The following is a 26,908-nucleotide window of genomic DNA, read 5'->3' on the forward strand; positions in this document are numbered from 1 at the left end:
TTTTAAATGGAGTGTGCTGGATGTCTCTATAGTTTTGTTCAGATGACTGTAGAACCTCGAAAAGCTGTTGCTGCTATTGATGCATAACATACTGCTATTATTGGTCTATATATATATATATACACATATATTTAAATTTTGAATTTTTGGAAACTTTAGCTGTGCTGTCAACTTCGGAAAAAGTATCCCAGTTTACTGTGTTGAGTTGACATTGTACAGAAATTCACAGCCATATTGGTCTAAAAACGTTAAACTTGATTTTTTCCCATCTGTACAGGGGTAACACACTGTATTAAACATGTATGGTCTTATCTATATGGGTTTGATTATAGAAACTAATAAAGTATTCTCTAAATAATAAAAAAAAGAGCCCCTGGGCCTTGAGCAAACATATGCAGTAGCCAAAGAGTAGTTAAGGCAGGCCTTGGGCAAGACCCAGCACTGTGCTGGCTTCAGGTCTGACCCAATGCAGTCAAAGTGGTCATGGCCACAGGGGTGCTTGTGTCACTTTACCCCCAGGCTTTATGTGGCTCAGAACAGAGACCATGACTCTGTATGTTTGGAAAAAAGTAAGGGAAGAGTACAAGAGTCTCTGCTTGGTAATCAAGAGAATTATTCTGCATCTTTTCCAAGAGGATCAGGGTGGTACCTCTATGAGTCTACATGAACCCCCAACATTACTGGGCTTGGGGTGCCTTCTAAAGATTGTGACACCCAAGACATTTCAAATATATAAAAAAGCCTTCCCAGGAAGGATGACTACAAATAAGCCCAGATAGTGAAGATTACAATAAATTCTGAACTCAATGCACAGACACAGATGGACATCTACAAGTAAGAAGACCATGCAGGAAAACATGACCTCACCAAATGAACTAAATAAGCTACCAGAGACTCATTCTGGAGAAACAGAGATACGTGACCTTTCTGACACAGAATTCAAAATAGCTGTTTTGAGGAAACTCAAAGAAACTCAGGATAACACAGAGAAGGAATTCAGAATTCTATCAGATAAATTTAATAGAGAGACTGAAATAATATTTAAAAACCAAGCGCAAATTCCAGAGCTCAAAAATACAATTGGCATGCTGGAGAACGCATCAGAGTCCTTTAACAGCAGAATGGATCAGGCAGAAGAATTAGTGCACATCAAGACACCCTATTTGAAAATATGCTGTCAGAGGATATGAAAAAATAAACCACTGAAGTATGCCTACAGGATCTATAAAATAGCCCCAAATGATGCAAATCTAGGACTTATTGGGCTTAAAGAGAAGGTAGAGAACAAGATGGGGTAGAACATTTATTCACAGAGATAATAACATATAACTTCCCCAACCTAGAGAAAGCTATTACATCCAAGTGCAAAAAGGCTATAGAACACCAAGAAGACTTAACCCAAAGAAGACTCTTTCAAGGCATTTAATAATCAAAACTCCTGAAGATCAAAGACAAAGAAAGGATCCTATAAGCACCAAGAGAAAAGAAACTACATACAATGGAGCTCCAAAATGTCTGGGAAAACTCAGAATAGTGTAACACTGTAATTGTGGTGTGTAAACTACTCTTATCATAAATGGAATTCTAGACTAAATAATGAACCAATCAAAAATAATAAGCACAATGTCTTTTCAAGACATAGTACAATAAGATATAAGTAGAAACAACAAAGTTAGAAAGCATGAGGACAAACTTAAAATTTAACAATTTTAAATATATACACACCCAACATGGGAACACCCACATATATACAGGGAATATTATCAGAGCTAAAGAGAGAGATGGGCCCCAATACAATAATAGCTGGAGACCTCAACATCCCATGGTTAGCAAATCTTCCATACAGAAAATCTTCCACACAGAAAATCGACACAGAAACAACAGACTGAAACTGCACTACAGAATGAATGAGTTTAATAGATATTTACAGAACATTTCACCCAAGAGCTGTAGAATACACATGCTTTACCTAAGCACGTGGATAGATCATATGTTAGGTCTCAAACAAGTCTTAAAACATACAAAAACTGAAATAATATCAAGCATTCTAGAAATCAGTAACAGGAGGAATTCTGAAACAATACAAATACATGGAAATTAAACAATATGCTCCTGAATGATCAGCAAGTCAATGAAGGAATTAAGACAGAAATTTTAAAAATTCTTGAAACCAATGATAATGGGAAACACAACATACCAAAACCTATGGGATACGGCAAAAGCACACTAAGAGGGAAGTTTACAGGTGTAAGTACCTACATCAGAAAAGGACAAAACCTTCAAACAAACAATCTAATGATGCCTTTTTATGAACTGGAAACACAAGAGCAAACCAAACCAAAATGGTAGAAGAAAGAATAAAGATCAGAGCAGAAATAAGTGAAATTGAACTGAAAAATAACATACAAAAGATCAATGCAACAAAAAGATGTTTTTTTGCAAAGTTAAACAAAATTGACAAGCCTTTAGCCAGACTAAGAAAAAGAGAAGATCCAAATAAATAGAAATGAAAAGAGACACTGTAATAGATATTGTGGAAATTTAAAGGATCTTAGTGGCTATTACAAGAAACTATATGCCAATAAATTGGAAAATCTAGAAGAAATGGACAAATTGCTGGGCACATACAATGTGACAAGATTGAATGAGGGCAAAATCCAAAAGATGAACAAACCAATAACAAGTAACAAGATTGAAGCCATAATAAAAAGTCTTCCAGTAAAGAAAAGCCCAGAACCTGATAAATTCACTGCTGAATTCAACCAAACATTTAAAAAAGAACTAACACCAATCCTGGTCATACTATTTCAAAAAACAGAGGAAGAAGGAATACTTCCAAACTCATTCTGCGAGGCCAGTACTATCCTGATACCAAAACCAGAAAAAAAAACACATCAAAAAAAAAACCTATAGGCCAACTTCTCTGATGAATGCTGACACAAAAATCCTCAACCAAATACTAGCAAACCAGAAAGATCATCCATCATGGCCAAGTGGGATTTATCCCTTAGATGCAAGGATGGTTCAACATATGCAAATCAATCAACATGATACATCATATCAACAAAATGAAGAATAAAAATCAAATGATCATTTCAATCGGTGGTGAAAAAGAATTTGGTAAAATTCAACATCCCTTCATAATAAACACCCTTAAAAAACCTGGTATAGAAAGAGCATATCTCAGCATAATGAAAGCCATGTAAGATAGATCTACAGATAGTATCATACTGAATGGAGAAAAACTGAAAAAGCCTTTCTTCTAAGATCTGGAACACAACAAAGATGCACACGGTCACCACTGTTATTCAACACAGTACTGGAAGTCCCAGCTAAAGCAATTAGACAAGAGAAAATAGTAAGCAGCATCCAAATAGGAAAGAAAGAAGTTGAATGAGCCTTGTTTGCAAATGATATAATCTTACATTCGAAAAACCTAAAGTCTCCACAAGAAAACTGTTAGAACTGATAAAGAAATTCAGTAAAGTTACAGAATACAAAATCAACATACAAAAATCAGTAGCAGCCAGGCGTGGTGGCTCACGCCTGTAATCCTAGCACTTTGGAAGGCTGAGGTGGGTGGATCACCTGAGGTCAGGAGTTCAAAACTAGCCTGGCCATCATGGTGAAACTCCATCTTAAAAAAAAAAAAAAATCAGTAGCATTTGTATATGCCAAAAGTCAGTGAGCAATCTGAAAAAGAAATTTAAAAAGTAACCCTATTTATAACAGCCACATATGAAAGTAAATACCTGGAAAATAATTTAACCAAAAGAAGTGAAGGATCTCTATAAGGAAAACTTTATAAAACAATGATGAAGGAAACTGAAGAGGACATCAAATAATGGAAAAGTATTCCATGTTCATGAATTGGATTAATCCATATTGTTAAAATATCCATTCTATTTATTCAGTGCAATTCATCTCAAAATACTAATGGCATTCTTCACAGAAACAGAAAAAGTAATCCTAAAATTTATGATGAACCATAAGACTCAGAATAGCCAAAACTATGCTAAGCAAAAAGGGCAAAACTGGAGGAATCACATTACCTGGCTTCAAATACTACCACAGAGCTAGAATAACCAAAACAGCATGGTACTGGCATAAAAATGGACACACAGGCCAATAAAACAGAATAGTGAGCCCAGAAATATATCCATACATCTATAGTGAATTCATTTTTGACAAAGGTGCCAAGAACATACACTGGGGAGAAGACAGTCTCTTCAAATAAATGATGCTGAGAAAACCGGATATCCATCAGCAAAATAATGAAACCAGACCCCTATCTATCACCATCTTCAAAAATCAAATGAAAATAAATTAAAGACTTAAATCTAATATCACAAACTAGGAAACTACTACAAGAAAGCATTGGAGAAAATCTCCAGAACATTTGGTCTGGGAAAAGATTTCTTGAGCAATATCCCCACAGGCACAGGAAACCAAAGTAAACAAATGAGATCACATCAAGTTAGAAATCTGCAGAGCGAAGCATAAAATCAACAAAGTGAAGAGACAACCCACAGAATGGGAGAAAATATTTGCAAACTACCCCTCTCACAAGGAATTAATAACCAGAATTTAAGGAACTCAAACAACTCTAAGAAAAAAATCTAATAAGACAGACAATACCAAATGCAGGCAAGGACGTGGAGAAAAGGAAACCGTCATACATGGTTGGTGGCAATGTAAACTAGGCAACCACTATGGAGAACAGTTCCCCAAAAAACTAAAAACTGAGCTACCATATAATCCAGCAGTCCCACTGCTGGGTATACACCTAAAAGAAATAACATCAGTATATCAAGGAGATATCTGCACTCCTTGTTTGTTGCAGCAACGTTTACAATAGCTAGGATTTGGAAGCAATCTAAGTGTCCCTCAACAGACAAACAGACAAAGACAATGTGATACATATGAACAATGAAGTATGATTCAGCCATAAAAAATGAGATCCAGTCATTTGCAATAACACAGATGGAACTGCAGATCGTAATGTTAAGTGAAATAAGCCAGGCATAGAAAGACAAATATCGCGTGTTCTCACTTATTTGTGGGATCTAAAACTCAAGTCAACTGAACTCATGGACATAGAGAGTGGAAGGATAGTTAACAGAGGCTGGGAAGGATAGAGGGGGCTGAGGGGAGGCAGGGATGGTTAACGGATACAAAAAAGTAGAAAGAACACATAAGATGTATTTGATAGTGCAATAAGGTGACTACAGTCAATAATAATTGTATGTGTTTAAATAACTTTTAAAATATAATTGGTTTGTAATTCAAAGGATAAATGCTAGAGGAGACGGATGCCCCGTTCTTCATGATATGCTTATTTCACATTGCATAACTATATCAAAACACGTCCTGTATCCCATAAATATATGTTTGTGTGCTTACTATGTACCCACAGAAATTTCAAAAAAGAAAAACTCACAAAACTATTAAAACATGAAGAAAAATCAAGAAAAAATGATTTCAAAATCAATGCCACACCACAGTCTCCTGTGGTTGACATTATTCTTACTTCTACAATGAAGTCTAAATATATCCTTGGGTCCCTGGACTAATATGAGCTTAGTATACCCTAGAAAATTCAAGACTAGTAAATGCCACCAAACTCACAAAACTGAAGCATATTATCATAAAGGGCTCTCGTGAAGTCTGCTAAGATTTAATGTAGTACCTGTCATAGAGTGAGCCCTTAACTGTTGTTGGATGTGATATAGCATAGTACTAAAGAACTTCAGAACTGGGCCATGCTTTTAAGGGCTTTGCCTTTCATTCTCGTTACATTCAATTAAAAAATCTGCTGCTTATTTTAACTGTGTAATTATTCATCACCATATTTGTTGTGTAATACTAGCCAATCAACAATAAAGGACGAGAATCTCTACTAATTAAACAAATTCCCCTCCTTTCTTTGGAAACAAAATTGAGTCAATTTTTCACATTTTTTTGGTATTGAGGAATAATTTCTACTACTAATTTATTCTCAGTGGAATTTTGCATTCAAATAAGAAATTAACAATGATCATAATAATTGGAGAGTGTGAAATTTAACAATCTTTCCTTTTTCATCAGCGAGGAGTTTTTTCTTTTAATTTTACTTAAACATTTTAGATTTAGCCCTCGGCAATAAAATTAGTTAACATAGGGAATGCTTACTAACACATGCATCTGCACAGACACAAGTCATGCCCATATAGAAATGCTAGTTTTAGCATGCTAATTGAATATTGATCAAAACTGCCTGAAATTTTCAGGAAGAAAACATGTATATATAAATAAAACTTTTGGAAAGTTTAAAACTGTTTGGCTGTATCTTGTGGATAATCTTGTACCTCTCTTTTCACACCAACGTCTCAGAGGTGAAGAGGGTCAGTGTTTCTTTGATGAGTTTCTCTAAAGGTGGCAGTAAAATGAATGCCTGGCAGTGTCCTACTCTGAAAGCCATATGCCCAGGGAGGCTGAGAGAATCCTGGCATCCCCACAACACTTCCTTAGTAGCCAAGGACAGCACTTCACCTAGAATGAATCCTCCTTGCTGGGGGAAAAATATAGCAGGCATAGAGAGATATTTGTCATTTGGTGATACCTCTGAGTGGGAATGTCTCAAGCTCTTTTGAAGTATGAAGTGCAAGGTCCATTTCTAAGTACTAGAAACATCTTGCTGTGAAAGCACATGATGTTAGGAGTTAAGAACTCTGATGACACCACACAGGAAAACATGTTAAAGGCTGCACTGCACGCCTTTTCAAAGATCCCTAGAGCCCTCAGGAGTTCTGTTCTGGGCAATGTGATCACCAGTCTTCTTAAATGACCTTGCAGATGGCTATTACTGTACTGCTGAAGTCCAGTGCCCATGATTTATGTTTCCCCATTGTGTTATCAGCTCAAAAAAGTATTGCCACAATTACAGCTAAAGGCACTAACAGAAAAATTATCTTCTGAGTGGATGCACATTTTTTCAGTCTCAACTTCCAAAAATTGGTCATTGAGCAGTGTGAGTTTCTGTCTTTCTGTCTCAGCTTTCACTTTTACTTCATTGTAGACATCTGAGGTATAGAGAATTAATACCTCAGAGTTCTGGTTGTCCTTGTGAAGTTGTTGTCACACACCATTTCAATAAGAAAGTATGCCTGGCTGGGAGCGGTGGCCCACGCCTATAATCCCAGCACTTTGGGAGGCAGAGGCGGGCAGATCACCAGGTCAGGAGATAGAGACCATCCTGGCCAACATGGTGAAACCCCATCTCTACTAAAATGCAAAAAATTGGCTGGGCATGGTGGTGTGCACCTGTAGTCCCAGCTACTTGGGAGGCCGAAGCAGGGGAATTGCTTGAACCCAGAAGGTGGAGACTGCAGTGAGCCAAGATCGTGCCACTGCACTCCAGCCTGGGCAACAGAGTGAGACCCTAGCTCAAAAAAAAAAAAATGCCTAATACCAGAAATCAATATTATCCCCTGATCTATATAGATTTCTGGGTAATTCTTCCCTTTACATTTAATAATAGCTTCTGCTAAGCTTGCAATGTCCTGTGGGGTTCTATCACTAAGTGTCATCTGAAATGTGACACATGGCACTTCCATCAAGGAGGTTTCTTGTCATGCCTGAGAGATCAAGTCCTGGATTGATGTAATTCACATTTCTCATTGTTCTGTAACTCAACACTGTCAGAAATTGGCATTTTCAGACCCAAAGGCCAAAATAACTTGATGAAATGCCTTGCAGTACTTTGTTAGATATTAAAGAAGTGTTCCTGGGATCTCTTCATTTAGTTTTTTAATTCCACACATGAATAAAACATGATGGAAGTCCTTGGTTTCAGTTTTCATCATAACACCTACTGTCATCTCAGAATCTTGACTTCTTGTTTCTGATTCATGAAACTCAATATACTGGGAGTCATAAAGTAAATATTTATTAAGCTGTTCAGCTATTTCAAATGCATCAGCAAGAACTAGTAGTAAAGGCACTTCACCAGGGTTCTCAAGCATTTGAATCATATTTGCTTCCATATGTTTTCCAGAAGCAAGTTATCATTAGATTGTGTTTACTATATGTGAACACAATCTCTTCTAGTCTTCATTAAATGGTACTATATTGCAAAGAGCCCACACATTTCAAAGTAGCTTTCTGTAGATCTTACGACCTTCATGTGTATATGCATTTACCTTGAACAACCTGTTGGAAGCTGTTTTCAAACCTTTATAAAAGCAAGGCCAGCTAAGATGTGTCCAAATTCAAGCAGGGATTTTACCAAATCAAAAAGTCTCATACTCTTTATTTGTTTGTAAAGAGGAGAACATTACATTTCTCCACCTATAATTTCCCTGATGTTTCTTTGGAAGGCTCTCGTAAGGGTTATTTCAACAAACAAAGCATTTTTTCTTTCTTTGACTGCAGTTGTGATAGCCTAGACGAAAGCAACTGGCTCTCAAATGACCCTGGACCAATATCTGCCAGTAGTATAACGTTCTTCGGAAGTGGTTTTCCCTGTCACATTGCTGCAATCAGCTGCATTTTGGGCTCCCTCCTCACCATATTCCCAATGCTCTCTTCAATGTCTTCAAACACTGGATCCATCGTATAGTTCATATAGCTGTGATAAGCTGCTGGTGCTGATGGGATGTACAGAAATATATTTTGTTTCCTCAAACTCCTGAGCCAGCTCTTCATGACACGTGGCTATAGCTTCTTCCTCTCCTGATGGAGTCCAGGAACCAAGACTGTTAAAGGCTGCACTGCACACCTTTTCAAAGAACCCTTGAGCCCTCAGGAGTTCTGTTCTGGGAGCCTCAAAATTCTCTAAAGAATAAAGTCTATTTTGTAAAATTTTAAATAAGTCTCTCCAGTAAACTGCCTTTCACAGTAAAAAGTGGTCTCTTGTGGTTCTCACATATTTTTCACCATGTTTAGCATAATATTATAAACCTTAAATAACACCGTGGAAATCACTTGAAGTCCCATGAGTCACACCAAAGGGCTCCCAAGAAGTAAAGTTAGGACGATACAAGGAAAAGCTGAATTGCTCGATACGCACCACACACTGAGGCCTACAGCTGTGGTTGCTCACCATTTCAGGTAATTCTTCATCTTGCAAACAGATGATGTAAACTTATGGTACCAGTAAGTACAACATGGAACTATAAATAGATGTCCTCTTCCTTATGATTTTCTTAAAAGCTTATTTATTCTAGGTGACTTTTTGTTCACTTTATTTTAGGGTCAGGAGTACACATGCAGGTTTGCTATATAGGTAAATTGTGTGTCATGGGAGCTTTGTGTACAAATTACTTTTTGTCACCAGCTAATAAGCATAGTACCCAATAGTTTTTCAATCCTCACCCTCCTCCTACCTTCCACCTCAAGTAGACCATGGTGTTTGCTGTTTCCTTCTTTGTGTCCATATATAAGCAATGTTTAGCTTCCACTTATAAATGAGAACATGCAGTATTTGGTTTTCTGTTCCTGCATTAGTTTGCTTAAAATAATGGCCTCCAGCTGCTTCCATGTTGATACAAAGGACACAATTTCAATCTTTTCAGTGTCTGGGTAGTGTTCCACGGTGTGCATGTACCACATTTTCCTGATCCACTCTACCAAGCATGGGCATTTAGGTTAATCTAATGTCTTTGCCATTGGGAATAATGCTGTGTGAACATATGCATGCATGTGTCTTTACGGTAGAATGATTCATATTCCTTTTGGTATGTATATGCCCAATAATGGGACTGCTGGGTCAAATGGCAATTTTGTTTTAAGTTCTTTCAGAAATTGACAAACCACTTTCCACAATGACTAAACAAGTTTAAATTCCCACAGAAGTGCATAAGCATTCCCTTTTCTCCACAACCTTGCCAGCACCTGTTACTTTTTTACCTTTTAATAATAGCCATTCTGACTGGTGTGAGATGGTGTCTCACTGTGGGTTTTGATTGGCATCATGAAGAATAGCTAGTGGATGCTGAGCTATTATTAATACCTACATGATGGGATGATCTGTGCAGAAAACCACCATGTTACATATTACATATGTAACAAACCTGCACATATTGCACATGTACCCCTGAACTTAAGAGATAGAAATAAAAAATAATAATTGCAGGTCACCTGACAGAACGCAGTAAGATCATGGGATCACTTCTGTGATACTCTTGCCAAAAAAAGGCTTCATCTAAATCTTGTCATAATAAAAACTCAGAGAAATCCAATGGAGGGACATTCTGTATTACTGAACTTTACTCTTCAAAAGACTTAAGGTCATAAAGGTCAAAGAAAAACTGAGGAACTGTTCCAGACTGAGAGAGTCATGACAACTATGAAGAACACTGTAGACAATTAACAAAACTTGAAAAGAAACTGAGAATTAAATGATTGAATGTACTGATGGTAACTTTCTGATTATGAAGTAGTTATATTAAATCTCCTAGCTTGCAGGAGTACCCACTAAAGATATCAGATGGGATGGCATAATGTCAGCAATTTACTCTCAAATGCTTCCCAGGGGGAAAGTCGTTTTCCCTAAAATTTAGAACTTTTCTCCAATCTTAAGACTGTTCCCCAAAAGTTAATCAAGTAAATAAATGAAAAAATAAATAGAAAAAGCAAAAAACCTTAGGCAAACCTTATTTTTCCACAAGGAAAGATCTGTATAAATCAGTGCTTAAAATTAAAATTATATAAGTTTGATTGCACTGTAACAATCATAATACATCTGAACGTGGACAATGTCCACAGTACCAGTATACCAAAATGATGCCTATCTAAACTTCAATCTATCAATATAAATAAAGATAAAAATTGTAAAATACAAACAAACCATCAGTTGATTCCACTCAAGTATCAATGGCAACTTGGTTATTTGGCTGTTTAAACAGTTAACATTTGGGCAGTTCGAGTATGTAAAATTCAATAATACTGATTTTCATTTGTAAAATCCACTGAAAAGTTAGCTGAAGAAGCCAAGAAACATTTCTTAAAATACTGCATAAATTCTGATCAGACATGTATAATATGGAATATTTCCCTTTAATAAGAATATGCACATCATATATTTGACGGGAAACAAAATATCATCTGAACAGCCCAGAAATAAAATTGCCTTACCTTTCAGATCTTGTATTTTCTTTTTCTCTTTTTTTTTTTTTAATTAAGCGTCTGCTATATTCTGGGCACTCACCAGATCTTGTATTTTCTGTACAAAACCTGTGCATAATCTCTTACTGCTTCAGAAACTGGGTCTACATTCACATTTGCCTTGTGCGCAAATCCTAGAGGAGAAACCGTAGGGTATCCGTGTTCGCTTCCAGTAGCAGCTGAAAAGAAAAAGCAAGAATAATAATAATAATAATTATTTATTTCCAAGACAGGGTCTTGCTCTTTCACCTGCCCTGGTGTGATCACAGGTCACTGCAGTCTCTTCCTCCCAGGCTTAAGCAATTTTCCCACCTCAACACAAAGTCCTTGGAACTACAGGCATGAGCTACTGCACCTTGCAAGTTTTTGTATTTTATGTAGGCTCAGGGTTTTGTCATGTTGCCCAGGTTGCTCTTAAACTTCTGGGCACTAGTGATCTGCAAGCCTCAGCCTCCCAAAGTGCTGTGACTACAGGCATGAGCCAACATTCCTGGCCAAAGAATTACATTCTATATATTTCATAGGTAACTAAGTGTTAAGTCAGTAAAAAAGAGTTGAGAACTTTTTCAGTGTTAATAAGAATAAAAAATACATATGACTACAATGCTAAGTTATTATTAGATAATAATTTGCCAATAGTTGCACACTGCATTAATGATCATTGCGGTTGAGTATCACAGCTTCTGGTTTTCTCATTCTTCACTCATTTATTCAACAACCATGTGCTAAGGTACTAGATTATGACAAGCCCTGGAGTTACAAGATCAAGATATGCAGTCCACCCCTCAGCAATCGTAAGCTATAACCTGAAAAAGTAGACAAACAGGCAGTTTTCATGCCAAGTCATAGACACCCTGACAGGTATAACACAGGGCACTATTAGAACATAGGAGGGACACCTATCCCAGTTTTGTCTTGATACTGTAGGCTTTTTGGTGGAGGCACGGTTAGTGGATGCCTGAAGGACACGAAAAACAGATTGGCAGAGCCAAAAAGCAAGTGCAAAGAGCTGGAGGTGAAGGAAGAGCACCATGGAGTTCTGTGCAGTCCAGTTTGGCTGGATGCTAGAACAAAGGGGCAGAATACAGTAAGTGGTGAGAGATGTGCCTGAGGAACTTGACAAGAACCAAATGAACATGGGTGTTTATATTCCATGATAAGGAATTTGGAACTTTTCCTGAGGGCAAAAGTAAACCAATGACACTGTAAATGACTGGGGATTTAAAGTGTTAACCTCTCAAGCAACTGTTTACAAACTATAACTGCCTGAGGTTACTAGATGAGACTGGAGTGTTTTGGCCTTAAAAATCACTACCATCGGCTGTGCATGGTGGCTCATGCCTGTAATCCCAGCACTTTGGGAGGCCGAGGCCGGCGGATTCCCTGAGGTCAGGAGCTTGAGACCAGCCTGACCAATATAGAGAAACACCATCTCTACTAAACATACAAAATTAGCCAGGGTGGTGGTGCATTCCTATAATCCCAGCTACTCGGGAGACTGAGGCAGGAGAATCGCTTGAACCCCAGAGGCAGAGGTTGCAGTGAGCCAAGATTGCACTCCAGCCTGGCAACAAGAGCGAAACTCCATCTACAAAACAAATAAATAAACGCCTTTCTGAGTTGGCTGTGGGTTTGTGGTGCTCCCTGAGCTGTCTGTCCTGTTCCAAGATGCTTCAAAGAATTATTAAAAATATGTGGCTCCCCGTGAAGCCCACTCTACCCAAGTTTACCAGGAGATTTGGGCAGGAAGAGGGCTGATGGGCTTCATCATTTATAAAATCCCGGCCGCTGATAAAAGAAGTAACACTGGAAAAGCTTCAGCTGCTGCTCATGGTCCTCACTAACCAGCTTTACTTGGAGTACATGTGAAAGAAAACGTCAGTCTGCTTGTAAATTTGAGCAAGCTGTGTTAGATGGGAAGCGTGGAACATCACTGTACACTTCAACTGTTCACTTCACGGCATGAATGAATGCATCTGTGAGATGCACAAAAAAAAGAGAAGTGGTGAAAGATCTAAAATCGACACCCTATTGTCAAAATTAAAAGAGCTAGAGGAGCAAGATCAAATTCAAAAGCTAGCAGAAGACAAGAAATAACTAAGATCAGAGGAGAATGGAAGGAGATAGCGACACAAAAAAAACCCTTCAAAAAATCAGTAAATCCAGCAGCTGGTTTTTTGGGGGTTTTTTGTTTGTTTGTTTGTTTGTTTGTTTGTTTGTTTGTTTTTTAAAGATCAACAAAAAGATAGACTGCCAGTCAAACTATAAAAAAAGAGAGAGAATTGAATAGATGCAATTAAAAATGATAAAGGGGATATCACCATCGATTCCACAGAAATACAAACTACCATCAGAGATTACTACAAACACCTCTATGCACATAACCAGTAAATCCAGAAGATTTGGATAAATTTCTAGATACTTACACTCTCCCAAGACTAAACCAGGAAGAAGTTGAATCCCTGAATAGACCAATAACAAGGTCTGATGCTGAGGCAGCAATTAATAGCCTACCAACCAAAAAAGCCCAAGTCCAGATGGGTTCACAGCCAAATTCTACCACACGTACAAAGAGGAGCTGGTACCATTCCTGTTGAAACTATTCCAAACAATACAAAAAGAGGGAATCCTCCCTAACTCATTTTATGAGACCAACATCATCTTCATACGAAAACCTGGCTTGAAGAGACACAACTAAAAAAGAAAATTTCAGGCCAATATCCATGATGAACATCGATGCAAAAATCTTCAATAAAATACTGGCAAATTGAATGCAACAGCACATCAAAAAGCTTATCCATCTCGATCAAGTAGGCTTCATCCTGGAGATGCAAGGCTGGTTCAACATACACAAATCTATACATGTAATGAATCACATAAACAGAACCAAAGACAAAAAACACATGATTATTTCAATAGATGCAGACAAGGCCTTCGAAAAAATTCAACAGCTCTTTATGCTAAAAACTCTTAATAAACTAGGTATCGATGGAACGTATCTCAAAATAGTAAAAGCTATTTATGACAAACCCATAACCAACATTATACTAAATGGGCAAAAACTGGAAGCATTCCCTTTGAAAACTGGCACTACACAAGGGTGCCCTCTCTCCCCATTCCTATTTAACATAGTATTGGAAGTTCTAGCCAGAGTATTCAGGCGAGAAAAAGAAATAAAGAGTATTCAATTAGGAAAAGTGGAAGTCAAATTGTCTCTATTTGCAGACGACATGATTGTATATTTAGAAGACCCCACTGTTTCAGCCCAAAATCTCCATTAGATGATAAGCAACTTCAATAGTCTCTGGATAAAAAAAATCAATGTGCAGAAATCACAAGCATTCCTATACACCAATAACAGACAAACAGAGAGCCAAATCACGAGCAAACTCCGATTCACAATTGCTACGAGAATAAAATACCTAGGAATACAAATAACAAAGGATGTGAAGGACCTCTTCAAGGAGAACTACAAACCACTGCTCAAGGAAATAAAAGAGGATATAAACAAATGGAAAAACATTCCATGCTCATGGTTAGGAAGAATCAATATCATGAAAATGCCTATATTGACTAAAGTAATTTATAGATTCAATGCTATCCCCATCAAGCTACAGTGACCTTCTTCACAGAACTGGAGAAAACCACCTTAAACTTCATATGGAACCAGAAAAGAGCCCGCATAGCCAAGACAATCCTTAGCAAAAAGAACAAAGCTGGAGGCACCACACTACCTGATTACAAGGCTGCAGGAACCGACAGCATGGTACCGGCGCCAAAACAAAGATATAGACCAACGGAACAGAACAGTGGCCTCGGAAGTCATGCCACACATCTACAACCATCTGATCTTTGACAAACCGGACAAAAACAAGCAACGGGGAAAGGATTCCCTATTTAATAAGTGGTGTTGGGAAAACTGGCTAGCCATGTGCAGAAGGCTGAAACTGGACCCCTTCCTTTCACCTTATACAAAAATTAACTCCAGATGGATTAAAGAGTTAAACATAAGAACTAACACTATAAAGACCCTAGAAGAAAACCTAGGCAATATCATTCAGGACATAGGCATAAGCAAGGACTTCATGACTAAAACACCAAAAGCAATGGCAACAAAAGCCAAAACTGACAAATGGGATCTAATCAAACTTAAGAGCTTCTGCACAGCAAAAGAAACAATCATTAGAGTGAACCAGCAATCAACAAAATGGAAAAAATTTCAGCAAGCTACCCATCTGACAAAGGGTTAATATCCAGAATCTACAAAGAACTAAAACAGATATACAGCAAAAAATACCAACCCATCAAAAAGTGGGCAAAAGATATGAACAGACACGTTTCAAAAGAAGACATTTATGTGGCCAAGAAACACATGAAAAAATGCTCATCATCACTGGTCTTTAGAGAAATGAAAATCAAAACCACATTGAGATACCATCTCATGCCGGTTAGAATGGCTATCATTAAAAAATCTGGAGACAGATGCTGGAGAGGATGTGGAGAAATAGGAACACTTTTACACTGTTGGTGGGAGTGTAAATTAGTTTAACCCTTGTGGGAGACAGTGTGGCGATTCCTCAAGATCTAGAAATAGAAATTCCATTTGACCCAGCAATCCCATTTATGGATATATACACAAAGGATTGTAAATTGTTCTATTATAAAGACACCTGCACATGTATGTGCATTGTGGCACTGTTTACAATAGCAAAGACTTGGAACCAACCCAAAGGCCCATCAATGATAGACTGGATAAAGAAAATGTGGCACATATACACCATGGAATACTATGCAGCCATAAAAAACGATGAGAATGATGAGTTCATGTCATTTGCAGGGACACAGACGAATCTCAAACCCATCATTCTTAGCAAACTGACATAAGAACAGAAAACCAAACACCGAATGTTCACTCATAAGTGGGAGTTGAACAGTGAGAACACATGGACACAGGGAGGTGAAGATCACACACCAGGGCCCGTTGTGGAACGGGAGACTCGGGGAGGTATAGTGGTGGGTGGGGAGATTGGGGAGGGATAACATTAGGAGAAATACCTAATTAGGTGATGGATGGCATGGAGGCAGCAAACCACCATGGCATGTGTATACCTATGTAACAATCCTGCAAGATCTGCACATGTACCCCAGAACTTAAATTAAAAAAAAGAAAAAATCACTACAACAACCCTGAGAACTTGATGATGCCTTTGTTTTCTGAGGACAGTTTCTGTGTACTGTCTGACAGCCCCATAGGGATGGCAAAAGTAAAGTGTAGAGCCCGACTTCTCGAGCTTTTTTTTTCAAGCTATGGAAGGTGATAATTCATGAGGCATAAGTATGTTCTTCATTATACATGTTCAAGTTTTCACATCTTTCATTAGATGTGTGTAAGAAAGAATATTTAATGTAGTACCTATTAACCAAAGAATGAAAAGGGATGTCATTTGCAGTTTATTTCACACATATACTACTTAACCTAAATTTAATTTATAAATTTTGGTAATGGCCAGCCACAGTGGCTCACTTCTGTAATCCCAGCACTTTCGGAAGCCAAGGCCAGTGGATCACAAAGTCAGGAGTTCAAGACCAGCCTGGCCAAGATGGTGAAACCCTGTCTCTACTAAAAATACAAAACCTGGCCAGGCATAGTGGCAGGTGCCTATAATCCCAGTTACTTGGGAGGCTGAGGCAAGAGAATTGCTTGAACCCGGGCAGCAGAGTTTACAGTGAGCTGAGATCGTGCCATTGCACTCCAGTCTGGGCGATAGGGTAAGACTCTGTCTCAGAAAAAAAAAAAATTATTTTCTGAGGGGGGTAACATACCTCCTACACCTAAAGGTATATCATTTTCCAACTTCTGCTGCATCTGAAATAAGTCAACTATTATTTACAATGTTTCAGAAGAGACCTTATTATGGTAAGAAGTATCAATTACAAAACATGGCCTTTAAATAATACTTTCAGAGACTAGACCTAACTTGAAGATTGCTTAAAAAAAGAATCACATAAATTCCTATTTTAAGTTTAGATAAAGGAGAACATATATGTTATGCTGTTTAATCTCATAAAAGCACAATTAATATTGGTCTGTTGGACGATGTCATTTCAAAAGTGTGAGGTTTTCACTTACTAGTACAGAGGTTAAACAATTCAACTCATATTTTGCAATGAGTGCATTACTTTCCCATTCTTATCAAAACTCTGCCCTTTATAAAAGTCTAATCAGTTTTTCACTTTAATGAATAGTTCCTTAAAATGAACTGTTATCCACTTGTATAAAATAATTATTTTAACATATGTCCTTTACTATTAATTCAGCACAGAATCTTTTTTTTTAATTGCATTTTAGGTTTGGGGGTACATGTGAAGAACATGCAAGACTGTTGCATAGATACACTCGTGGCAGTGTGAGTTGCTGCCTTCTTCCCCATCACCTATATCTGGCATTTCTCCCCATGCTATCCCTCCCCAACTCCCCACCCTCCACTGTCCCTCCTCTATTTCCCCCCAACAAACCCCAGTGTGTAGTGCTCCCCTCCCTGTGTCCATGTGTTCTCATTGTTCAATACCCGCCTATGAGTGAGAACATGTGGTGTTTGATTTTCTGCTCTTGAGTCAGTTTGCTGAGAATGATGGTTTCCAGGTTCATCCATGTCCCTACAAAGGACATGAACTCATCGTTTTTGATGGCTGCATAGTATTCCATGGTGTATATGTGCCACATTTTCCCTGTCCAGTCTATCATCGATGGGCATTTGGGTTGGTTCCAGGTCTTTGCTATTGTAAACAGCAGCACAGAATCTTTAATACACACTTGAAGAAAGCAGTGTTGTTGTGATGGCATGTGAATATATTCCACTGGTAAAAGATTAAAAATATTACACTATTATGGTTAACATTTCTTTATTCATAGGGACACAAAGATTTCAGAAAATTTACGTGAAAACAAGAATAAAAATAGATTAGAGCCAGTTTCATTGACTCATTGGTGTCTAGAATTAGAAACTAGGAAAACAATGTAGTCATTTAACTGCAACTTTGATTTCTTTTCAGAAACTAGTACCCATTTTTGAAGCATCTGACAAGTTACAGTTATCTACTTAATTATGAAATATGTGGGAATATTTCAAACTTATTGTCAGTGTCTCTATCTAGAGTGCTCTCATTTAAATCTTTTGTAGAATAAGCACTCTCTCACTAAAGGCCCAGACAGGGTCTAAGACGGTTTGTGGCGAGAATGATATCTCATGCCTTTACAAATTTTAGGTGTCAATTTTTTTTTTTTTTACTAACAGGTTAACCAATATTTTGAGCCTCCTTTCCATAACATTTCTGTGACAAAAACATTATAAATAGGCTTTACAGAGTAAGTAACATTGTGACATGGTAAAAGCCCCATAAACCTGCATACCTCAACTGTACCTCAGCTTTCTGTTGAAACTGCTCCCTGTAACCCTGATGTGACAGGCAAGCAGTCCAAACCCAGGCCATGTTGGCCCCTGCAACTTGTAATAAGTAACTAAGGTCTGTAATTTCCACCCTACCCAGACAATGTGTAAACTAACGCTTAACTTCTGTGAACCACTTAAGTAACAATTGGAATATCAGAAGCCCCTCACCCTCTCAACCTCACCCCTGCCCAGGAGGTGGTTTACAGAATGTCCAAAGTCCACTGGCCCTGGGAACGTCCGAAGCCCCTCGCCCCCATCCCTGCCCAGGAGGTGGTTTACGGACATAAAAGGTCTTGACACCCTCCTTTCGGGGCCACGGGTTGAAGAGACGTGAGTCCTCCTCTGTGGCCACCGGCAATAAAGACCCTGCAATTTGGCATACTTTTGTCTTGGTGTTAACTTTCTACTCTCGCTCTGGTATAACAACATGACAACAGCATTACCAGCCAGGCCTCATAAAAGAAGTAACTCAATACCAGATAAAGGGGGAAGCCTTTCTTCAAAGAACCCCTAGATATTGCCACTCATAAGCACTATGTAAAAGTGCATTTTTACATGACTCAAACTAAGACACTACTACTGTAAAGTTATCTTTTCTCCCAAAAACTCTTCTGCTAAATATTACCAGTGTAATAGATTCTATTATTTCTTTCTACCCCATTCACAAATACTTTCATACTACCTCAATTTTGTTAACATGAAAATGAGATATTCTCCTTAACAAATTGCTTACTTTTATACTGAAGAAATCCTAACTCTGTAGAGAGAGAATACTGTTTGTATAACAACTTTAAATAAAGGCCATTTTCTCTTCAAACTCTTATAAATAAGAGTACATGGTAGAAGTCTGTGCCCCTTTGCACTCCCGGAGTGGCTTCCCCCTGCACCAATTCTCTTCCAGCCTTTCCCTGACCCTTGACTATTTCACCACATAAATGACAGTGGAGGGCAACTGCCTTTGGGAAAGAGATCCCAGGTCAGATGTGAAAGCAGAGGGAAAAGGGACCCAGGACACAGGGAGGGAGTGCCTCTGGAACCCAAAAGCTTAGGAAAGGGGTCTTGAGTGCTGATGACTCGTTTTTTCCTGGCCAGTGAAAGGCACCCCAAAATTAAGAAAAAATATTTTCTCAAGATCTGCTTTTTATACTCTCTCATCACCGTCTTGTAAAATAATACATTACCTCATTTTTCTGGTAAATACTGTGAAGAAAAAAAATATCTTGGGCCCCAAAATAACTAAGCTAAAAGGAAAATTCAAGCTGGAAATTGCTTAGCGAAAACTTGCCTCCCATTCTATTCAAAGTTCTCTCTCTGCTCACTGAGATAAATGCATATCTGACTGTCTCCTTTGGAAAGGCAAATCGGAAACTCAAAAGAATGCCCCTGTTTGTCTCTCACCTATCTGGAAGGAAGCCCCCTCCCAACTTCCAGTCTTCCTCCCTTTATTTCAAGTTGTCCTACCTTTCCAGACTGAACCAATGTACTTCTTACATATATTAATTGATGTCTCCTGTCTCCCTAAAATGTATAAAACCAAGATGTGCCCCGACCACCTTGGACACATGTCATCAGGATTTCCTGAGGCTGTGTCATGGCATGTGTCCTCAACTTTGGCAAAAAAAAAAACTTTCTCAATTAACTGAGGCCTGTCTCAAATTTTGGGGGTTCACAGTACTAATGAGAACATTATATTTGCATCATGCTTAACAATTTACAGACATATTTAACATTCATTTTCCTTTTGTACCCAGTGGTACAATTTCATGACTGAAGCATTTGGAAGTTAATAATCATCTTTTTTTTTTTTTTTTTTTTTTTTCAGAAAAATAAAACCTAAGCAGACAATATGATTAAAAATCTCAGCTAGCTGGGCTCCTGAAATCTATGTATTAAAACAATAATTTAATGCATTGCCTTTTAAGCTATTTGGCTGCAATGCTGTCTAAGAAACCACAGATTTGCTCTTCTGTGATATGTTAGGACATGAAATAGCCAGGTAAACACAACAAGGTCGAGGCCTCATTCCATGTGGGCCTATGCTAATTTTCTGTGCATTAAGGAGATCATAAAAACACCAAAACTAAGCCAGACATGGTGGCTCATGCCTGTAATCCCTGGACTTTGGGAGGTTGAGGCAGGCAGATCACGAGGTCAGGAGGTCAAGACCAACCTGGCCAATATAGTGAAACCCCATCTCCACTAAAAATACAAAAATTAGCTGAGTGTGGTGGTGCACACCTATAATCCCAGCTGCTTGGGAGGCTGAGGCAGGAGAATCGCTTGAACCCAGGAGGCAGAGGTTGCAGTGAGCCAAGATTGCACCACTGCACTCCATGCTGGGTGACAGAGCAAGACTCCATCTCAAAAAAAAAAAAAAAAAAAAAAAAAAAAAAAAAAAAAAAACCCCAATAGGCTGGGCATAGTGGCTCACATCTGTAATCCAAGCACCTTGGAGGCCAAGGCGGGTGGATCACCTGAGGTTGGGAGTTCAAGACCAGCCTGACCAACATGGTGAAACCCTGTCTTATAAAACAAAACAAAACAACAAAAACCAAAAAACAAAACAACAACAAAACCACTGAAACTATAAGCCAATGTGCATTGACTGAAATTTAAAAAAATTAAAATATACACAAAGAAAACTATTTATTTATTTTTGTTCATACAAATGTTTTATGGATTTTGTAATTTATAAGAGGCAGAATCCTATGTTGCCCAGGCTGGAGTGCTACAGTGCTACAAAACAATCATTACACACTGAAGCCTTGAACTCCTGGGCTCAAGTGATCTTTCTGCCCTCAGCCTCAGGTGTAGCTGGGACTACAGGTGTGTGCCCCTGTCCCCAGCTTTTATAATTTTCCACCAGTTGATAAATGGACAAATGTTAGAAAAATACCTTAATCCAGGGGTCCCCAAACTACGGCCCATGGGCCGCATGTGGCCCCCTGAGGCCATTTATCCGGCCCCCGTCGCACTTCAGGAAGGGGCATCTCTTTCATTGGTGGTCAGTGAGGAGATGCATCCCGTGCTCCTGGAGTACTGTATGTGGTGGCGCCACAAAAGCGCGGCATCGCTCACGTACAGTACTACTTCCAGTGATGCAGGACACACGCGTCACGGCTCCGGAAGCGCGTCATATGACGCACATCCAGCCTGCGGCTGCGGCGCCCCACATCACCGGAAGCAGTGTGAAATAACAGCAGAAGTAGGAAGAAAGGCAAAGCACTATAACCATTACTACATAGTACGATGGCCCCCTTACTCCCCCAAATGTACAACAACATAATGGCCCCAAAACCTCCCTTTGCCCTAAAGTCTCCCCCACATTACTACACACCATGTTTCCCCTATTATAAGACCCTATCTTATATTAATTTTACCCCCAAAAGACAGGGGCTGTCTTATTTTTAGGAGGTGTCTTATAATAGGGGAAACATGCAGCAGTGGGCTTCCCACAGAAGAGGCCCACCGCTGCTGCAGATGTCCAGGACGCTGTATACACAGTGTCACAGGCTGATCACTGCCATCCCTGTAGACAGCACTGGAGGCGGTGCTGGGCCTGTGACACTGTATACCGCTGTCTGGGATAGTGGAGGCAGCAGCGCTGGCTGTGAAGGGTGTCACACCTTGCATAGTCTGGCCCTCCAACAGTCTGAGGGACACTGAACTGGCCCCCTGTGTAAAAAGTTTGGGGACCCCTGCCTTCATCTGAGTTAAGCATAGTTAAACTCCATATTTTTTTCTTTACCAATTCTGTAATTGACACAGCTTGTCATTCTTGGATCCATTTTGAAATCCCCAGAAATAGACTTACTCTGAGTGAAACTGTTGTGGTGGAGCGAGCATAGAAAGTCAACACCAAGACAAAAGGTATGCCAGATTGCAGGGTCTTTATTGCCGGTGGCCATGGAAGACTCACATCTCTCCAACCCGTGGCCCGGAAAAAAAGGGTGTCAAGACCTTTTATACCTGTACCACCACCTTGGGAGTGAGGGTGAGGGGCGGGGGTGGGGGTGAGGGGCTTCAGACATTCTGAGGCCTAGTAGATTCTGTAAGTCACTTCCTGGGCAGAGATGAGGGTGAGGGGCGCCAGACATTCCGAGGGCCAGGGGACTTTTGACATTCTGATTGTTACTTAAGCAGTTCACAAAAGTCAAGATAAGCATTTGTTTACACATTGTCTGGGTAGGGTGGAAATTACAAGTCACAGGGGCCAAGATGGCATGGGTTTGGACTGCTTGCCTGTCACATTTGAGTTACAGAGAGCAGTTTCAACAGAAAGCCGAGGTATGATTGAGGTATGCAGTTTTACAGGGCTTCTACCATGTCACAAAACCACATGGTTGAACTCAAAGGTTCCTGTTACCGGTCCAGGGGAGATGTCCATGTGCAGCTTTACATGGAATTTGGGGTAGAAAGAATAGAATTGATTCTGTTTGGTCACATTTGCTACTGAAGGACTCTAGATATCACTGCCATCTTAGTCATCAAGTTATGGCTAGGTAGAGAGACATAACTGAGCTTTACTTTAAAAATTCAGATATTTGTTTATTTCAGAATCACTGTACAACTGCATAGCAATAGAAACATTTTATAAAAATGGAGACTAAAATGCTGTAAGAGCAACAGCAATTTACAGGTGTGCTCATGTAAGAAAATCACAAAACTAACGAACAGAGATGAATCAAGTGTTGCAGGTTTATACAACGTATTAAACGTATTCACATTGGATCTTTTTAAATAATAAACATCCATGTGTGGTTAGTGTGTGGATACCAATCATTCACATATGATGAGGTCAACCTGAGATTGATTTGAAAGATTGATTGAAAGCAGGATTGGCCTCAAGAAACAGATCTCTCAAACACCCAACTGCAAAGGAAAAGGTGTTTATTATTATTATTATTATTGTTATTATTATTATTATTATTACGGCCGGGAGCCAGGCAACAATTTGTCTAAATGACCACACTCTCCTAACAAAGAGAAGCTCTGCCTTTATATAGGCTTATACTCTAGATATTACACATGAAAGAATCTTAGGTTTACAGCCTTAGAAATTACAAGTGAAAGGGTCTTGGGTTTACAGCTTTAGAAATCACATATGAAAGGGTCTTGGGTTTACAGCTTTAGAACGCACCTATGAAAGGGTCTTGGTCGATGGAGGAGTGGGATGGGGTTTTGATCTTGTTTAAGTAAAAGCAATGTCTTCTGGAGAGATTCCCCCACACCATGCCTATTTACAGGAACGTGATTTAGGAGGCCAGTCGGCCATCCTTTTTTTCTAATGAAATGCAGTGTGGAGGTCAAGGGGAAGGTGATCCTAGATGCCTGGGTCTCCTTGTCATGATGATGCAGAAAAACTTTAAAAGTGACCCCAGGCACACTAAACCCTTTAGAAGTGAAACCCAGGCAAACATAAAATCAATTAATACCTTTGTTAAAATCTAGCTTAATTGTAGCTTTTAAAGAAATTTAAAATGTGTCAGTTTGGTTACATTTACTGAATAAAGTTAACAAATGGGTAATCTCCTATGAATGAGAGCTCCAGGGATTTAAAAATAACTAAAATTTGTTTCCTCTCTTTATTAACAGAGATAATTATTACCTTTGCTTACCATACACAACACAATTAAACAACTATTTCACCAAATAACGTACCAGAATTATATCAGATATCTAAACACCAAAGGAAAAAAGATAATATAACTAACCTTCCACAATAAGTTCTCCAGTCTCTTATCTGAAGACCTCCTTTTTCTTTGAGTATGTCTTCTGTTGAGACCTTCACTATCATTAAGATTTCCAACAAAAGGTAACCCTAGGACTGGCCTTGTAGGAGAAGCAGTGGCTGGATATCTGTTCTTCTCTTTCTCCACAGTTAGCTGGGTACTGACCTCTTCTATACTCTCATTGGTTCTATGAAGATTGCAAAAGACTTAGTATTTCATTTTTTCCTAAATGATTCCTAAATGACTTCAAGTGTTCTAAAAGTTGACATAAGAGTAAATGGAATATACTATAAACCATATTTTAACTCTGAAAATGTGTTAGAGCACGGCTACTGTATCCAACTACAGTTTTAACTTGTTCTAAAGAAGTACATATATTTCCAGAAGAAACAACTACTTGTTTGTTGGAAATCCCCCTAGAAATCATGTTGTACTCCTTAAATATATACAATAAATCATGTTGTACTCTTTAAATATATACAATTAAAAAAACTAAAAGAAAAAAATAAAAGCTAAAAATACTTGTATTTAGTAAACTAATTAGAGATTTTTTTAAAACTATCAGTCAAAGACATTTTCAAACAATTGTTTTTACCGCCCTTGTACATTTGACCCATTATCTGGAAAAAATTGAGCATTTGGCATTGAGGAATCATTCAAGGAGACTTTTCCTAGGGGAGAATAAGACAGCTGAGATCAAAGACAGCTAAAGCAGCACCTACGACAATCAGCCTCTAACACTGTGGCCCACGCATCAGAGGTGGGGCCTGCCCTTTCTGTCTTCCACACACCCTCTCAGGCTGACTGAGGTGCTTTTTTTTTTAATCACTTAGTAAGTGATCCGTCCCTTCAACCCTATCTTAATCATTCCATACTTCACAAATGTGTCTTTACTTGGAGCGGAAAAGCCATGCAGGACACTTCTTCTCAAGACACCCTCTAATGATCACAACCAAGCAAAGCGAATTTACTAAATGCCAGAATGTGCCCAGGGTAGTCGTACTTGACCCAAGATTTTCAGCTGTCATCTTCCAAAAATTAATTAAATTCATTAATATTTTGAATTAAGGGAATACTGACAATTTTTATCATGATATCACTGTCTAAATTACGAAGCTTCACAAATATTTAGCTGAAACCCTAGAAGATCAGGTTAACTATACAAGAATATTAAGGGGTTGGGGGAAGCCACGTAAAGCCAAAAAACAGGAGCGACATGAACTGTCCTGGACTAAGATTTTAAAGGTTAAGTTCATTTACTGTTTTCAATTTTACCTAAAGGTTCAGTTCATTTACTATTTATAATTTACAATATTCAAAAATTGTACAATCTAGTTAGCTTTCACTTCCCGCAAATCTCATGAACCTGTCTCACTAGAAGTTATGCTTTGGAAGGCAAATTAATGAGCTTCACTTACTTGCTATGATTCTGTATACTGACTTACCTTCTCAGTTCATTTGACCAGAATTTTACAGCTTTCACTTCTTCTAGGAAGAGTTCCTTGTATCTTTCCAGTTCGGTTTCCTTATCAGCTTGTGAAGTTTGTATTCTCGAGAGTTCAGATTTCAGATCTTTGATTGTGAGTTCCATCTGAGTTCTTTCTGAAGCAAAATCATTCTCCCTTTGCAGGAACTGTTCTTGAGATGCTGCTAGAGTCTAAAATAAATTAAAAGGGAACATTTTGAAAGTAATTATAACCTGAATAATTACTGTGCATTTGTTTCCTTTTGTTTGGAGTCAGTTATTCAGAGAACAATTTTAAATATGTGAAGAAAGAAAGAAGCTCAAGCTTAACATATTTATCATCAGTAGCAACTGAATTAATAATTGAGTCTGAGTTGTACAACAATTCTCCAAAAAATGACAGAAACAAGTTAAAATTTTAAAAATGGAACAATGTAACTTAAAAGCAGTTCAAGAGCATTGTATAATTTCTCAATCACAATTTTTTTTTAACTTTTTTATTAGTCTTCTTTTATGTATACTGGCCTTAATAATCAATGATTTTCTAGTGAGAATTATTATTATGGAAGATCAATTTAGTTGTAAGAATGATGGAAACTAAAATATTTAAAGGGAGAAACAGATATCACCTTCCTTCTAGAAGTCTGCCAAACAAATTGCTGTAAGAAAAGTAGAGAAAACATATACGACGTATATATTCAAAATAGAATTTGCAGCAAAATGAATGAAAGCACATTACAGATAAATAAACCAACCTGCAAGAGAAGACTGATTTCCTTTAACTTTTCTACTTTACTCTGTCTTGATCTTCCTTCAATCAGCACTTCATAGTGTTTTAACATATGTCTCTCAATATAACTTTTGAGATTTAGTACTTCCTGTTTCAGCTCCTTATTCTTCTTCTGTAGCATTTGACCTTTCTTTTTCATTGCTTTCATAGCAAATAATATCTGCCGAAGAACTTCATTCTCTGTGTCCACATGTAGACATTGTGAAGGTGCAGTTTCCTGTGTTTCTGTAAGGTCATCCTGCATGAGTGAAAAAACAATATAGTTTGGTAATGACGGAGGTAGACAGAGACCGAGTGTGGTGGCTCAAACCTGTAATCCCAGCAC

The 26,908-nt window shown here is 38.3% G+C and overlaps 1 protein-coding gene and 1 pseudogene across 3 annotated transcripts in view; one reads left to right on the top strand and one right to left on the bottom strand.

Annotated features, from left to right (window-relative positions):
• Positions 1 to 11,018: 11,018 nt before the first annotated feature.
• Positions 11,019 to 26,908, bottom strand: part of LOC101028617 (coiled-coil domain-containing protein 144A-like) — a 96,990-nt gene continuing 81,100 nt past the window's right edge. Inside the window, exons 17-21 of one of the 3 annotated variants that reach the window (XM_074388337.1) lie at positions 26,549 to 26,821; positions 25,774 to 25,985; positions 24,311 to 24,515; positions 16,969 to 17,011; positions 11,019 to 11,324 (exon numbers count right to left, since the gene is read on the bottom strand). In XM_074388337.1, the coding sequence (XP_074244438.1) occupies positions 11,185 to 11,324; positions 16,969 to 17,011; positions 24,311 to 24,515; positions 25,774 to 25,985; positions 26,549 to 26,821 (873 nt within the window). In that variant the 3' untranslated portion in view covers positions 11,019 to 11,184. The remainder of the gene's footprint in view (positions 11,325 to 16,968; positions 17,012 to 24,310; positions 24,516 to 25,773; positions 25,986 to 26,548; positions 26,822 to 26,908) is intronic. The other 2 variants (XM_074388335.1, XM_074388336.1) reach the window with 2 other exon arrangements.
• On the top strand, positions 12,814 to 13,078 carry LOC120366841 (ATP synthase F(0) complex subunit j, mitochondrial-like; annotated as a pseudogene).

The sequence above is a fragment of the Saimiri boliviensis genome, chromosome 17 (genome assembly GCF_048565385.1).
Source record: "Saimiri boliviensis isolate mSaiBol1 chromosome 17, mSaiBol1.pri, whole genome shotgun sequence".
In the NCBI taxonomy this organism is placed as follows: Eukaryota; Metazoa; Chordata; class Mammalia; order Primates; family Cebidae; genus Saimiri; species Saimiri boliviensis.